Source organism: Vipera ursinii (assembly GCF_947247035.1).
Source record: "Vipera ursinii genome assembly, chromosome: 7".
Taxonomy (NCBI): Eukaryota; Metazoa; Chordata; class Lepidosauria; order Squamata; family Viperidae; genus Vipera; species Vipera ursinii.
The window spans coordinates 53,411,829-53,429,718 of NC_139521.1; the positions used below are offsets into that span (position 1 = coordinate 53,411,829).

A 17,890-nucleotide genomic window follows, 5' to 3' on the forward strand; every position below is an offset into this window, starting at 1 on the left:
GCATGAAATAAAGAGTAGCGGATGCAACATCAGTCTTCAACATTTCCATCCTAATTATAATGTTTTTTCCACAGTTATCTTTAATAAAATATTTACATTTTTAAAAATCCTTATCCTACTTCGTCACTTCCATCAACACAGGCTCAGAATTTTGTAAACCTATCTATAATATGTGGGGAGGGGAGAAAAAGATATTTCCCATGCTCTCAATAGCCACAACTTCATTGGAAGATATATTTTGTCTGGTGTAATCGTGAAACGTTAAGCTGAAGAGTTGTATCATTGTCAATAGAGACCACTAGACAATAGCAGAAATATAATCTAATCTAGGAATTTGAGGGGGTGGTGGTTGAATCCCATAAGAAGACAAGGGCAAACTGCTTTCCTGTTGCCTTCATGAAAAAAAACTATGAATTTTAAAAAGCAGTTGCTATTAATTGTCACCTACAGGCAAAAATACTGTTTTTTGCAGAGTTAGTTTTGGAAAGGTTACTTCACTAAAACCAATGATTGACAAGATTATCAAGATAATATTTTGGGTCACGTACTCCCATCTCAGGCAGTTATCAGGGAAACCTTAGCAAATGAGCCTGTTTGTCTAACTGTACTTTTCCTATCTCGTCCCCTTTACTTTCTTGGTTGAGACTTTTGCTCTGAAGTATATATAGCAAATTAACTATAAGGGAAACTTTTAATAAATAAGTATATAATGATCACTAATTTTCATTTTACTTAGACATGATCTGCTGCTTTCTATACACCTTTGGCTTTCTTACGGAATCAGTCCAGGGATGATATAAAAATATGGAAAGCACTTGATCACCAATAACTACAGCAAGATCCTCTCTTTCAAGAGATTTATTTCTAATAATTTAAACTACTGGAGAAAAAGTCATCTTCCTGTATATAAATTAGAGACCTATGAATCTTTGATCATGCTTGCCCTAACATCAGCCAAAAGCATGATCTTCAACTCTGCAAAGAAGTGATCACCTTCCATATACCAATAGATTGACAAATTGTATTTCCAGTTATCATCATAACATGCAGACAGTACATCAAATAATACAAATACACAGTGCTTTTTTTTGTAAAAGAAAAAGGTGCCGGAACTCACAAATGTCATACAATCCGCCTTGCCTACCCTACAAGGTTCCATCCAAAAAAGGTGCCGGAACTCCGTTCTGAGCGTTCTATGAGAAAAAAAGCCCTGCAAATACAAGATAATTGGCCAGGTATCTGAGAGCTATTTTTTTTTAGACAGAGTAAATACCTCCCTCCCACAGAGTATGAAAATTGAGAACTGTGAAAAACAGATCACAAGCCTGCACTCACACTGAAATACATTTCCATTTTCAGTTATGAAATACATCTTCAGTCTTGACTATTCTTTTTAGCCTTTTCTGAGATCTGAACCAGTTAATACTTGAAACTTTAAAGATTAGTTATTGGGAATGCTGTAATTGTTGGATATTCTTACATTAGTTGTTGGTCTTTTTTCTGCACAGGGGAGCAAAATAGATTTGTGTCTGTTGCTGGGGGAGATAAAATACAGATAAAAATCTCATTTGCTAAGGTTTTCATGTGCATACAGGTAGTCCTCGACTTAGAACAGTACATTTAGTGACCAAAGTTACAATGGCACTGAAAAAAGTGACATGACCATTTTTCATATGTACAACCGTTGCAGCATCCCCATGGTCACATGATCAAAATTCAGATGGTTGGCAAATGGTTCATATTTATCTATGATGTCCTGTCATCATGTGGTCAGTTTTGTGACCTTCTGACAAGCAAAGTCAATGGGGAAGCCAGATTCACTTAGCAACCACGTTACTAACTTAACAAATGCAATTATTCACTTAACAACTGTGGCAAAAAGTCAAAATGAGGCAAATTCATTTCACAAATGTTTCACTTAGTAATAGAAATTTTGGTCTCAATTGTGGATGTAACTCAAGAATTACTTGCATTTACTAAGATTGTCGCATCCTTATGAGAAAAATGTGAATAGTAGGATATTTTTCTTTACATAACTCTTTTTTTCCTCCCATCGTCTTCTTTTTTCCTTTCTTCATCCCTTCATTCCTGATACAGTGTTACGTATCAGATCTCAAGTTATTAATATGTAGGTACTACAGAATGCTCCTGTAGTAACCATATAGTTCCTAGATACACAACTGTGATATGGATTTTTTTTTTCTGCCAAGGCAGCTCTAAGCATTTCTCTTTTTTCATATTATCTTTTGCTGTTGCATACAAAAGTTTTTCATCTTTATTTTCCTATTTTCCTAAAAAGGAAATATTCATATAAGATATTAAAATAAATATATTAAGTGGTAGTTGTAACATTTACAACTTCATTAAGATTTTCATTTTCTTTTAAATATTAAATTGAAATAAGCTATAGTTTCAGTAACTAGTACCAGTCAAGAATCATTTTTTTTCCAATTGTAATACTATATGCCATGGGCAAAACCACAGAATTTGCATGTATGTGTTTCTGTGTGTTTTAATAGGCCAAAGGGAGTAAGTACAGAGCTTTTCATGTATGTAAGTCTCATTTTTAGAACCATTTTTTTAAACATAGATATTATTTCTGGAATTGAAAATTACATTAGTGTTTTTGAATTAGAATCTGAGTCTTCCTTAGAATGTGAATATGAAGATGTTGAATTACAGTTGAAAGCTATAATTAAAGTAGTAATTAAAAAGAAACAAAAGGATAACTCAGGTAAAAAAATATTAGGAACATAAAATAATGAAAATATGAGTGGATGCATTGTTAGCTAGATATGAATTCATAGGATGACTATTAATTTGGCATTCTGCTGTTGAAAAGAATGACTACTGTCCACATTGCTGCCCATACAATGAGATTGAAATTGAGTAGTCAAATTTATACTGTGAACATTGTAGACCTTCACAGTGATTAGAACTTTGGGGAAATGAGAATTCTAATCATAGGAGGACCTAGGTCAGCGATGGCGAACCTTTTAGACACCGAGTGCCCAAACTGCAACCCAAAACCCACTTATCTATCGCCAGGTGCCAGGTGGGTGTGGCCCACTGGGTGGGCGTGGCTTTGGTGATGGCAGATTGGGTGGATGTGGCCAAGGTGGGCATGGTCACATCAATGTTACTCGTGGTGAGGGACGCCTGTGGGGAGTGGGCAGGGATGGAGGAGATCCAGGAGTTATCTGGCAGGCAGGGCGGTAGGCAGGAGGCTTGTCCTGCGGGGTGAAGCGAGACAGGGCATGGGCGCCATAGCCATGGGGCAAAGCAAGGGCCGGGGCGGCTGCTGTTTGACACCATCAGCCCCTGCACACAGAGCCCAGCAAGCAGACGGGGGCCCTTGACTGGCACACTCTGGGGCTCTGCAGCCCACCATCAGCAGTTCAGAGAAGCTGCCTCTGAGCTGGATGCCCGGCTGACAGCTGAGGAGGCGATGCAGTGGGTTTTGCCCAGGAAAAGGAGAGCATGCGAGGCCAGGAGGGACGGGATGGAGGGTGGAGGGAAACCAGCCATGCCGGGATGCATCCAGCCACGTGGGACCTCAGCGAGTTAGCGGGCAGCTGCTTGAAGAGTGACGGTTGCCATCTCCGGGGCATGGTGAGCATGCCCACAGAGAGGGCTTTGAGTGCCGCCTCTGGCACACGTGTCATAGGTTCGCCACCACTGCTCTACCCTATCATTAGGCTCACCAGATGTCCAGCAAAAGAAGGCTACTATGTCTTTTTAGTTTGATGAGCTCCATCTGGCAAGCATAGCTTTAAAGTTAAATACTATCCGTCTTTTTGGGTATCTCTTCGAGCAGCTTTTCTTCAGGTTTTAGCACTTCTTTAATATTAACCATAAGTGAACAAGCTCAGCTCTGTGACTTCCATTATTTGATTAGTACCCTCTCAAGGGCTTAAGCTACAGTCTGAAATTGGCAAAATCTTAATCAATTACATGCTTTCGCCCCCTAACCCCGTGGTGGCGAACCTATGGCACACGTGCCGCAGGTGGCACACAGAGCCCTCTCTGTGGGCACACGTGCCGTCGTCCCAATCCTAGGCCTTCAGCTGGGTTTTATAAAATCTTTTTGCTTTAGGCCTCCTGTGCAAAAAAAAAAGGTTCAATCAATCAATTTCAACTTCTCACAGGAAAAAAAAAAGATCTCGCAAAGTTGGAATTGATTGATTGAACTTTTTAATCCTACCCAGTCTGCCGTTACCACCACAGCCATGCCCACCCAATGGGCCACACCCACCCAATGGGCCATGCCCACCCAGCACCCGAAGATACATAAGTGGGCTTTGGGTTGCAGTTTGGGCACTTGGTCTCTAAAAGGTTTGCCATCACTGCCCTAACCACTTCTCACACATCCCTTCAATTGAAGAGCCAGTCTTTCTGATAATGGAAATAGTAATATACGTGGGGGCCTATGTACTTTTTTCTTTTCTTTTCACAGTTTTTGTAGTTTGTACTTTTTGTCATGGATGCCAACAAAGTCCAACAGTCCTCTTTTACTTATTTGTCCTCTTTCCCAAGTGTCCGTGTCCTTCTTTGCCCTATTCAGATATTTGGTTACCCTATCTATCCCCCATTTGTATCAGTCGTTACAAAGTGTGTCAGATTAATTGAATATGTTTTGCCTAATCTTATGCAGAAGACTGAAGGAATGGCAGTGCCCATGCAAACAAATAACTTTAGGCATATTGTGTGTCCTCATTTAGTTTCCTTTCATCCAACAGGCCTTTAAAAATAATTGGCTCTTTTTATGGCATTGCCTACAAGAATCCATTATACTTTTGTAATCTCTGTGAGAGTTGTCTTGGCAATCATGGCTACCTGACAAGTATGTAAAAATAGGAAATATTAGTAAGACTGGGCTCTGCTGAAAGAGAAAAATACTTTTGCCATTGAAGTCTGTGATATATTAGAACCGGATCTTATTTGGGGGAACACCAGATAGCACTCCAGAGAAGTCATGAATAGAGAAGATAAATTCAAATGTTACCCTTGGAGAAGATTATGTTTCCTAAAGGATTTGGTTGGGGGAAGTAGGTTACTTTGAAAAGTCCAGAAACTAGCTCTGGCTTTAGAGAATTTTAGATGGATAGGGACCAAGGATTGTGTTCTTTCTCTTCAAAACTATTTGAACAGAATGGCTTCCTGGACAAGAAAGCCATGTACGATGTGACAAGAATAAGCAAGCTGTTTTTGAATTGTCTAGGTTTGGAAATCCACGTCTTGTGAAAAATAGCAGTTCTATAAAATGTCCTTGATTCTGAAAGAGAAAAATTAGAGTAGTTTCGGAAATGTTTGCAGTCTGGCATGTTTTGCTTGGATGTACTATTCAAATAAAAACAATTAGAAAACTTCCTTGAATACATACTAATTCTTAAGCATGTCCAAAATAAATTCTGGATGATAGCCTCAACACTTTAAATAAAAATACTGGCTTGTGGTATAATCTGTTGCTGCTTGAATGGATTGCATCAAATTATGTTCAATGGAAATGAAAAGGAAAGATTTTTTATTAAAAAAAACAATTGGTAGCAATAGAAATTATCAGAAGTCCGACATAGTTTACATTAGACATTGTTTTAATTCTTTTCACAAAAAAATGGAAAGATGTATTTTATTTCCAAAGTTCTCCATCTGCTATCCACAAAATTTGGTATCCCCAATGTTCTGCCATATTTAAGCAAATATGTATTTTCCATTTTTTCTATTGAAGGTATGGGGGTGGTAGAAACATCCATCAACATGCAGAAAAGAAAAGGCTGTTACTTATCGCCACAGTTCTGCTTCTACCCCACACAGAGAGGAAAATCTGTTCCCCTTTTAATCAATCAGTGTTACGCTCATCTGCAGATACTGTCAATATTTCAACTCTTGTATGAAGAAACCCAAAGATGAGATCCCTCTCATATATAACCTGTCCCAGTTTTATGTCTTGGCTAAGGGACTGCATCAGGTCTTAGCCTCAACTCTTAGCCAGCTCTTGTCCAGCTTCTGCCATCAGGCCACTTAGTGCTTGATGCAAGTGAAAGACTGTTGGTTGATAAAATCCATTTTAGGCTATATTCCTATGGAAAATTTTAGACATCCAGGTCATGGTTGTCTCAAAGGTGCTTTTTCAAAAGGCAACTAGATTATGTTTTTTTAAAATTATATATTCTTTACTATCTGCCTGATTCCATACTTGAAATACTTTCTTTTTCTTGTTTCCTGTGATGGTGGGCAGTGCAACGTCCCCTGACTCCTTTTACTTTATATTTCTATTTGGTTTAAATCCAATGTTAACCTAATTAGTTGCACTTTTGCTTAGATTAACTTGAAAATTAAGATCAGATGACACACTGTAACAGGATAAATAGCAGTGCTCTTTTTTAATATAAAGATTTACATTTCAATTGACTGTGTAAAAATAGAGAAATATACTTCCTGTTATATTACTTTTTATTATACCATTCAAGATATCATCATCAAATCTTCATAATAGTCAAAAATCAGCAAAATCAGATGATAACTGGAGTGTTTTCTCTGCCATAATACCTGTTTTGTTTACTGTTCATTATCAAGGAATATTTTAACAGCTTGGCATTAATGATTAGTATTGTGTAAAATGAGATAAATTATTAAGTGTGGTATAAAGTCCATTAGGTTGAGTAAACTTCATTTTAATTTATTTAGCGACTCTATAAGAAATTAAAATGTTTCACTTTTATATATGTCATTATGCAGGTGTTAAAATGTTTTGCTCATCATGGGTAGCCAGACTAATTGAAAACACCAGCTAAAACATCAGAATAATTCATTTTATTTTATTTACTTCCTTAAGTGTTCAGCCATGTCATATTTGTATGGTTATTCTTCTATTCAGTATGAGTAGTGATTCGTTATGAGATTAACACATATTCAAAGTTTTCAGGGCAAGGCTGTTAGGAACTGCAACATAGGGCTGACTATCTCTTCAGTTTCAAAGGCTGAAATACATTCTGGGGTGGACCATGGCATTTGTAAGAGCCAAATATGTCTTTTACTGGAATTGTGCAACAATGAGGGATCCTGGAGGGAAAAGTGCAGCTGCTTTAAGAAATTGCAGAAGGATGGTATGCTCACATCCTGTATGTGCAGAAGCATCTCTTCCCTTTGTATTCAAGTCCTACACAGCCCTATTTATCCCAATTATATTATAATAGTTGTCTTAGAAATTCAGTTCCAAACCTGGCCACTTTTTAGGAGCATTGCAAGATACTTTGTAGAATGTACAGTATTGTTTTGTTTGCCTCATGACTCAAGTTTCCAAAATACTCTATTGTATATTATATTTATACAGATACAACATCTGATTGCATACCTGCCTCACATACCTGCGAGAATTTGACTTATATAGTCCATCTGTCATGGTTCCAATTAATGAGACAGATCAAAGAACACTGCATGATTGTTTATTCCAAAAAAGTCTATAATAATGAGAATGGAGCATCGGCAGTCATGGATGGATGCCAGAATCTGAATTTTCCTCCCCTTAACCCATCATATCATACAGAATCTCCCTCCCTTAATTACACGTCATGAATCACATTCACCAATTAGTTTAACACACAAAGTTTCACTTCCCTTCTGAAGCGCACTCTTACCTTCTCAAAACATCCAGCTTGAATTCCTCCCACACTTTAGTGATTCAAAGCCAAATAGTTAAAGCAAAAGGATGCCTCTTGTATTGTCAGTGCAGAAATATGTCAGTGTTTGCAGCATTGACATCCAGCCCCCCTTACAAAAAGGACAGATCCTGTAATGTAAACAAAACACAAGTTAAGAGCTGGCTTTTGGTTTGTTGGGGTGTTTCTCATAAAATTTTTTGATAAGTCTGTCAGCTTTCACATCGCTAGATTTCACCCAAATGGCTTCAGACAATGGGTATCCCTTCCAATGTACTAAGTACTGTAATTTTCCCTTAAAGATTCTAGAGTCAAGAATACGTTTCACTTCATAATGGGTCTGACCCGCTACTACAAGGGGTCCAGGTGCCTTCTTAGGGGGAGGTCTTAAAGTGGAGGCCCAAAAAGTTTTCAGTAAGCTACAATGGAAAACCGGGTGAATTTTTCCCAAAAGTCTTGGGAGTTTCAATTTTACTGTGACTGGGTTAATGATTCTCACAATGGGGAAAGGCCCCAAGAATTTCAGTCCTAATTTCTTGCTGGGTAATTTGAGGCATAAATATTTAGTTGACAGATTAACCTTTTCCCCAACTTGGAATGTTCTTTGGGGATTCCTCTTTTTATCAGCCTGTCTCAGAAGTCTTTTTTAATGCCATTTTCGTGTTTTTCCAAACCTCTTTCCACCCCCTCACCCATTGATCAAGTATCTGGGAAGCAGGGGGCATCTGAGGGTAGTCAGGCATTGGGCTGAACTCTTTGCACCATTGACACCATCATTGTATATTCCACTGCCATATAAAAACCTCATTCAGAACACTTACCTACTACTAAAACTGAACGGTTGCTCAGTGGCAGGTTAACTCAGGCAAAACTATGAACTCTTCTCAAAGAAGCAGAAAATTAGATTAAAGTTCATGAAATAATTGGCTTATAAATTATTTGCTCCATTGCTAGTAATAGCAGCACTCCTTGAGGCCTCCTATAATAAGCCCAGCTTGGGGTTATGATCCAATGATGCTCAGTTTCAGCTGCCTGTGTTAGCTTTCTACATACAAACATTTTTAGCCTCAAAAGTTTTAATGTTAAAAATTATATTGCTCAATTTTTAGTTATACTTTGTTAGCAAAAATGATTATCAGTAGTAAATACTAATTGCTTTCCTTATCCATATAGGCACAGAGATCCTTTTTTTGGGTATATATTTTATTGGTATTTTTTTAACATAACATAAATCATTCAGTAATTTGTAAACAGTATGTTGTCTGGGTAACATTCATAAGACAATCTTTAACAATTGATTTCTGTAATCTATATTCCATATGTTAATTTCAGTTGATTTCCCCTTTCCCCAAAGTATCTTTCTTTGCAAACATTAGATTAAAACAATTCTCATTATTTTAATAAACAACAATTAAGTATATAATTTTTCCAATATTCCTATTTGTCATTTTAGTTGCCTTATCGTAAATCCTGTTACCGTGCTTATTTCAGCTTAATTCTCCCCCCAAATTCTAAATATTCTTAGTAATGACAATTTTCTCAACAATTAACTACATTTACATTTGGTGGATTTAATTCTATTTTTTCCATATAAGCCCTCTCAGACTTTTATATTTCTTAATCAATAGGTAAAAAAGTAAAAAGAGAAAAGAAAAGAGGAGAGAGACAAAAAAAGAAGAGGAAAAACAAGAAAGAAAAAAAGACAAAAGCACTGAAATACAAAAATAAACATACTACTTAAAATATATATCCCTCCTAATTTAATATATATTTATTCCCTCAATTTCTTATTCTTTTTTACCATAGCTGAGAGTGTATTTAATTTATTTAAACTTTAAGCATTCCATTCAATAGATCTAATCATCTAATCCAGGGGTGTCAAACTCAATTTCATTGAGGGCCGCATCAGCATTGCAGTTGCCCTCAGGGGGCCGGGTGGGTATGGCCAGGGTGGGCATGGCCTACTGGGTGGGCGTGGCTAGAGTGCATATGGCCTACTGGGTGGGTGTGGCCAGCTCTACATCGTTCATATCAAGGGTGCCTATGGGGGCCTGGGCAGGAGTGGGACAGATCTGAGGGTCTCTGGCAGAAGGAGGGTCTCTGGGCCAGGGCCAAGGCAGTAGGGGCCGTTCCCTCACTGTTTCCAGGATGGCTTCGCGGGCCGCATGAAACCACTTCGCGGGACGAATCCGGCCCCCGGGCCTTGTGTTTGACATGTCTGATCTAATCCTTTAACTCATTCAAAACACATTTTTATGCTTTTCTTATCGTCACATTTAAATAACTAAAACGTTTGCTTTGTTTAAATCATTTCAACTTTTTTTTACAGAAAGAAAAAAAAAAGCATATTGTATTAGTTAAAAAAATATTCATCCCTCTAAAAGTAATGTATTCCAAAGTTTTTCCATTTCTTTAGCCATATTCAAACAAATGTTTCTTATTGTATTAGTTAACAAAAAAAATCATCTCTCTAAGAGTAATATATTCCAAAGTTTTTCCATTTTTAACCATATTCAAACAAATGTTTCTTTTTTAAGTATTCTCTCTGATAAGTCCCATCATCTATTTTCTTGATTTCCATTTTAATCTTTTTTCTCTGGCCATTGTCTTTCTTAATCAGTATGTTTTGCTACATCATTCGTTTCCCTGTAAAGTATTTTTTCCTAATACAAAGTGGATAAGCCTAGCATGAACTGTATTTGTCTGTCTGTCTGGGTTATATTTTTGGTAAAAAAAATAGGGGAAGTAACATAATTAAATCTGGGTTTTACTGTATTATGGACTTGGATATTTTTTCCCTTAAATATACATAGTCCTTGACTTACAACCATTCATTTAGCAACTATTTCAACTTTCAATGGCACTAAAAAAGTGACTTATGACTGCTTGATACACTTACAACCATTGTAGTATCCCAGTGGTCACATGATTAAAATCTGGATGTTTAGCAACTGGCATGTATTTATGACAATTGCATTGTCCCGGGGCATGTGATCACCATTTGTAACTTTCCAGCTGGCTGGAAATCAACGGGGGAAGCTAGATTCACTTAACAACTGCAATGATTTGCTTAACAACTGTGACAAAAAAGCTCATAAAATGGGGTAAACAGTGAAAATGTTGGGCTCATTGGTGGTCGTAAGTCAAGGAGTACCTGTAAACTAGGAGTTATTTGGATTAAGGGAGTGAAGTTGAAGAAGTTAGGCATATCTAGGTGGCAAATACTGGAGAACCATAGAGGGCAACAATCGAAGCTTTATGTACATCATCTGGTGGGCATCTAGATTTTTGCCATCAAGATATGGTATACCTACCTCTTCATCTGCCTTCTCCGAATACATTTCTCTCCACTCATTAATTATGGTTATCATTCACTGAAATTCCAAAACTGGAAGTGATTTGTGTAAAACATAATTTCTGAAAGGTATTAATGATACTGTTCTGTTCCCCCCCTCCCGGGGTACAAACAGACAGACAAGCAGGCACGACTAGCAAGGGTTAATTCCTCAGGCTTTAGTAATTGCCTTCTGATAAGGCCTTGGCAGTCAGAAGCAGCTGCTGGAATGAGATAACTTCCAAACAATTACTCAAAATGAGTCCAAGCAAACAAGCAAACAGTCCAGAAACAAAAGTCCAGAAGCGTTGTCAAGAATTCAGGCCAGGGTTTCAAACAGGTAGTAAATCCGACAGAATTCCGAAGATGTGACCAGAAGTTAATTAAATTATTGTTCATCACAAAGTCCTGAGAGCAGCCACACCCCCTTTTGTACCTTGTGGGGTGTGGCTCAGTGACTCAGCTAATCCCTGAACCTCCTACTCTTCCTACGCTGCTGTAAATGCTTGGCTCTGTGCCGTTCTTGGGGATCTAGCCATGATTCATCTCTGTTACTCTCCATCTGCTGCAGCTGCTATGGCTCACTCCCAGCCTGGCTAATCTCAGGCTGCTCCTGTCGGCCTTCAGATGGAGATGGAGGCCTTGCCAGAGGGGAGGGTCCCGGAGAGGGAAGCCTTGCCAGTTCCTCCCCATCGTCCTCAGAGTCCTCTTCCTCGGGTAGGACAGGCTCGGGGGTCGGGGCCACAACAGACACTGTTAAGCTTTTGTAGAAGAAGAGCAGGCCTATCTATTCTCTGATTGGAGTCTCTTCATTAAAGTTGTTCACAGTTATAGTGAAAGCTTATGCTCATATAATATATTTTCTCCTAATTGTTATACTTTCAAATATCTCCCTTAGGAAAGGGAAGAAGAATAAAGAAAAAGGGAGAGAATCAAATTAGGAGGTAGAACTAGAGGACATGGAAAACGCTGCTTTATTGTCCATGTCCACAATTTCTGACTTGCTTTTCCTTGTCAAAGCCAGAGTTTTATACTGAAAACTGAACAGGATATGAAAGTGAAATTTTATACTTTCAATTTTTGACTTGAGTAGGTGTGATGATCGTTTCTTGTTTTCTTTCTGACAGGAAAACATCTACCTGGAATACAGAATTATTGCAATTTAAATTACACAAAGTGAATTATATATTGTATGCTCAGGTTATAATTTGTTTTGCCTCTGTTAAATCAAAAAAATATTTTTGTAAAATTATGTATATTTTCATTTCTTACAGATCACCAGAAATTAGAGAGAGAAGCTAGAATCTGTCGCCTTTTGAAGCACCCTAATATTGGTAAGGAAGGATACCTCCATTGAGAATCTTAGTAGCGCAATTATCTTGAAGATAGTTCCATAAAAGTAAGAGGGGAAGCAATAATATTTTTACTCTGGTGTAGTACTGTTGTCAGACATACTGTAAGTTCCTTTCAGATGAGGATATTGTAATAAATGGTGGTCAAGCCTAGCATCTCTATCTCACCTTTAGAACTCAATCTCTTCCTTTTATGCCCAAAATGAGGAACTTGAAGAATTGATGGTAATTAGTGTCTTCTACAAACTCTAAACTTGTTTTAGATAAACAAGTTTCATAAACTATGGTTTGCAGTTGGGTTGTTCAAAAATTGTAGTTATGATAAACAAGACTTTTGGTTGAAGCAGTATTATTTTAAAGTGGAGATGAAAACTTATAGTCTTCAGGGTTGTCCAAGAGGAAAAATGATTCCTTTTTATGACTAGGTTTGGAATCTGGCCTAGGAAAGCATTCTGTTTTCTCACAATGTGCTGTATATTTTTGGATATGCAAATATTTCCCAGTTTCACAGAATTTCCCTTTGCCATTCAGAGACAATGATATGGCATTTTACTATACCTTGAACAAGGGACAATGGGGAAGGTCTTGCTAGATTTGACCTCATTCTTTGCTATAAAGTTGAAAAAATTATAGCAAGTCAGATTCAGTTCTACACATTGTACAGGTAGTCCTTGACTTATAATCACTATTGTGACCAGCATTTCAGTTGTTAAGCAGTGTGGTCATAAGCATGATGTTGTATGACTGCATTGCTTAGCAATGGCAATCTTGACATTTGCTGTTGCTGTCATTAAGCAAAGTAGGCAAGAACCCACCCCAATCCAAGCCATTCCAGGTTTGAGCTGTCCCAGCCCTAAGATTTGGTTCTTCCAAGATAAGGAAATGCCTCCCCTTCAATTCCCCCAAGTACTTCTTCATTCCATCTCTTCCCTGGGAAACTCCCAAGAGCGTGATGCAAAGCCACAGCTTTACAGGAAGTATCCCAATCCAGTCCCAGCCATTGTTGCTCTCACCACTATGAACTCTGAGGCCCCTGCTGCTCCATCTAATCTTCATCTTATTCCTTTTGCTGCTGACAAGGTGTTTCTACCCTGTCTCTTCAGTAGGGCCACCTGAAGCCATATCCCCCTGGTCTTGAGAGAAGACCATTGTGCATGACCTTGGGAAGAAAGTCTCATGCAGCTACCAGTTACCTCAGGAACGGCCAGGCTAGCCAGGCTTATTCAAGACTGGGAACAAAAGGACAGTGAAGGTCAGCTAAAGTGGCAGAGGCCCTGGAGTACAGGGGGCCAGAAGGGCATATCTGGGGTGGAGAGAGTTGAAGTGCCCCTGTAGTCATAAGTGCAGGCAGCACCCATATTTTGATAATGTGACCACACGGGCATAGCATTGGTTTATAACTTCGGCGACCATTTCTGACTCCCTTTGTTCATTGCCACTGTAACAATCACTAAACAAATAGTTGTAAGTCGAGGACTACCTATACAGCTTAGCCATTCTTACATATGGTTGCAGTACTGCTCTGTTGCATTGTCCTGTCTAAACTGATGTTTTGGTGGTTCCTGTCAGTTTGAATATATTTATGGACATAGAAAAGCTATTGCTTGTCTTTGGGCCTCTGGCATAGAGTTCAGCAGTTTTTTTCTATAGTGAAATTCTGAGTTTCTTGGGCCTTACCATGCACCTCTGAAAAATACAGAATGTTAACATTATATAAGATTTGGCTATTTGGTCTGAGAAAATAATACCCACTTTCATAATGGTGAAATAAAAATGGTTTATTTTTCATTCTATATTATACTGTAGAAGAGAAAAATATGAAATAGGCAATTCCAGTGTGGCAGAGTTAGAAAAGACTTGAAGCCAAAAGATTATATTTTGTTTCTTGCATCAAAATGTTGGAGGTAATTTTCTCCTTGAGTTGCTACTCTTTGGGGAGGAAGGAAGTCAGAGACCAGAGTATTTCAAGGATAAAGGGCTTTCTGCCCGTTCCAGAATATATATCTCAGTATAATTAGTCTTGTAATTTTATCTTGCTTGAAACACTTGGTTTCCTTTTGTAATCACTAAAATTCAGTGTAATGCCTTTAATTATTTAGAAGACATGCATTTTAAAAAAGGGTTAAACGTATTAATCTTTAAATAGAATGACTTAAAACTGCAATTATATGCACATACACATTTTATATATATATCTTGATCAGTTTGGAAATTTATCTGCCTGCTCTGTTCTTCATTTTTAATGTGTAACTTGAAATTAGACACTCCACTCAAAGCATATCTGTCTTGATTTTTTAAATATATTCATTTTCAGACACAACTGTCTTGGTTTCTGATACCTTCATTTTCAGTTCAAGTGGTATGTTGCATCATTCAATCCATTTAGGATTTGCTGAAAATAATTTGGTTTTTCAGCCGAGACATAATCTGCATAAAAAAGTACACACGTTTAAATTCCAACCAACAAACCTCTGCCATCACCATGCACATTTGTTATACATTTAAGTATAAATACAGTAAACAACCAAGAAGAAATCACACATTCTAGGCTTCTGTCTTGAACCATTTGCCAAACATTGAATTTATTCTCCCACATATATTGCATTTAACAACTATCATTATTATCTCATTCAGCAACAATCTTTCATCTTGTAGATTTCTGACTTTTTTGCTCATCCTCCACCTTTCTCTTCATTGAGTACAGTTTATGTGTTTTCATTCATGCACTTTACCAGTTACCTCTTACATTTCAAGTCAAGTCAATCTTCCAAATACACTGACTTCAAGTCACGTTCATCTTCCAAATACATGAACCATACTAGGTAAGCCCCAATATATTCATTGTAGCCATTCATCATAGCTTTGGTAAATTATTTTCTTGTAACACAATTTGGCAAGCTGGAGGAGGAAGAGATAGGTTGCCACCCTTAAATATTTCATACAAAATTTCCTTTCAGTAATAAGGATTGAACTATAATACATTTTGACCAGTGTGTTATAAAGATAATCAAGGTCCAAATTTATTCCATGCACGAACACACTGTTTTCTAATCTAGATGCTATTGATTGCATCCCACCAATTTGGATATATTATGCATGGAATGTAGTGGCACATCCTCAGGATATAAAATACTGTACTAGGTAGATAATGATGTCGATCATTAGTTTCATTTGAGAATTGTAAGATGAAATTGATATATATGAATAAGTTATTTATAAGTACTATATTACTTTTATGTACATATTTGTGTCTCTGTACACAGATGCATAAAGAGAGAGAGATTATAGTATAAAACCTCAGTGTCTTTCTGACTGTTTTCTACCCATGTACAATAAATACATGAAAGCTGGATGATGTTTACGTATACAGACCCGGTGTGAATTTTTCTATACATAAAATCTGTACAAATAGAAAAGGAGATTGTTCCTATTCCTGCCATAGGCAGAAACCCAGCTGGGTAACCTTGGGCCAGTCATTGTCTCTCAGCTCTGGGAAGGAGGCAGTGGCAAACCACTTCCATAAAACTTTGCAAGAATGTTACAGGGACTTCTCCAGCCAGTCTCCAGGATCAAAAACTGATTCAAGGGTGCATATGCACCACCACAATATGCACACATTAAGAATGTGTTTCTTAACTTCTAGGCATCTTTGCACTGATTATACTAATGAGGAACTATGGAGACCACTATATAGGACTAGACAGAGAGAACCTGTCCATTATATACAATGAGCATAGCATATAGAAACGGTGGTAGTGGAGGTAGGCATATTAAATATATGGTTGTTACGTTTCACTTGTTTCTTGCGGTGCGTTTTCCATTTGTGTACAAACTACACATGTCATTGTGAAGATTCTCAATTGATAGCTAACAATTGGATTTGTTAGGAGAATGGCAACAATTCTAGGCATCATTGTAATAAACCTGCTAAAGTTTTCATTGATCAAATAAACATTCTTAAATCTTGGTGTCTGTCTGGGAAATTATTGGCACTTTAATTACCAGAGGAAGCATGTAAATCTTCAGAGGAACCATATGAAAGTATCAGTAAAGCAGTCATTGTTCCACATGCTTTTTAGAATGTCATTTGGTTCTAGAAGAAAATAGAGAAACAGCATTTAAAAATCCAAGAAAAATACAAAAAGCAACCCAGTTTTAAGTCTTCTGAAACGTCTTCCTTGTGTGTAGCTGGATGGCCACATGAAAAGGGCAATTGTGTCTGTGAAATGAATGGAATTTATGTAAGAGAGAAAGAGAGTTCGAACTTAGTTAAGGCTTCTTATGTAAGTTCTATTGAATAGCGCCAAATTTCCTTGGAAGTCAAAGGAAATGGTAGTGTGTGAGAAGAATCTGGGTCGTGAGGAAAATAGGGTCTGTCTGTCTTATCTGTCATTGCACACGTTTCCTGACAGCTTCTTTTTCTTTTGAATCAAGATCAGAGAATTTTCAGAAACTGATTTTATGAAGCTTTAGTCCATTGGCATGTTTTTTTAATGAAATTAATTATTTATGTAAAATGTTTTTATCCCACTTTTCTACATCAAAAAGCACTTAAAGCTTCATTTAACATGAGATTAAATATTTTTACTTCAACTTTTCAACTTCTGAACAAGTTAAATAAATATTTCAACTGCCATAGTTGACCAGGAAATATACTTCTCCCAAATTATTATTAATGAAAACCTTTGTATCTTTGGAGAATTTGGGAGAATTAAAACTTATTCTTTAAAATGCAATTAAAATATAATCTTCTGCCATGATTATCTATTCAAATAATTGGTACTGGTAAATATGTGCCATTCACCACTAGATGTATCTATAAAATTATTTCATCTGAAGAATATTTTATTAAAAAGAAACCTTTTAAAAACAACATTTCATGGTAAAAATAAATTATCTGTTTGGATTTTCTCTTTCATTTTTGAAAAAAGAAAATATAATTTTAAAAGTCAGTTGGATGTTTACAGAAAGGAGTCACAAAACCAGTATCTAATTCTCATCTAAAATATTATGAACTACTATTTAGAAGGAAAATATCATTACAGAACATTGCTGGGCAGGACATGAAATGCACATTACATTTTTCAAAGTAAATTTGTTTTTGAGGAGAATACTGTATGTTAATATATCATCTCTTTGTTGGTAGTTGCCTTATATGTGCAACTAACTAATTTTTAACTATTTCTAATGAGAAATGGCAGTATCACAAAATAATTATAAATACGGCTTTGTAGATGAATATGGAGATCATGTTTAACTTTTTAAATATTTTTAATCATTTAAACCTATACAAATAATAACAAAGATAATACAACAGTAAAAATTGCAAACAGAATTACTAAATTTCAGGTAAAATATTATACAAGAACTGGAGCCAGTTTGGTGATGGTTAAGGCATCAGCTAGAAATTAGGACACTGAGTTTCACATTAGGCACAAAGCCAGCTGGTTGATCTTGGGCCAATCATTTGCTGTCTGCCCTGTCAAGAAGGCAATGGCAAACTAGAAACTTTGCCAAAAATCTTGTAGGGACTTGTTCAATCAGCC

General features: G+C 37.0%; 1 protein-coding gene across 4 annotated transcripts in view; it reads left to right on the top strand.

The window, feature by feature from the left end:
* The window catches only part of CAMK2D (calcium/calmodulin dependent protein kinase II delta), a gene marked incomplete at its 3' end in the record, with an annotated part of 168,582 nt that overhangs the window by 52,966 nt on the left and 97,726 nt on the right, over positions 1-17,890 (top strand). For all 4 annotated transcript variants that reach the window (XM_083367090.1, XM_083367087.1, XM_083367089.1 and 1 more), the window contains exon 3: positions 12,267-12,326. In XM_083367090.1, the coding sequence (XP_083223216.1) occupies positions 12,267-12,326 (60 nt within the window). The remainder of the gene's footprint in view (positions 1-12,266; positions 12,327-17,890) is intronic.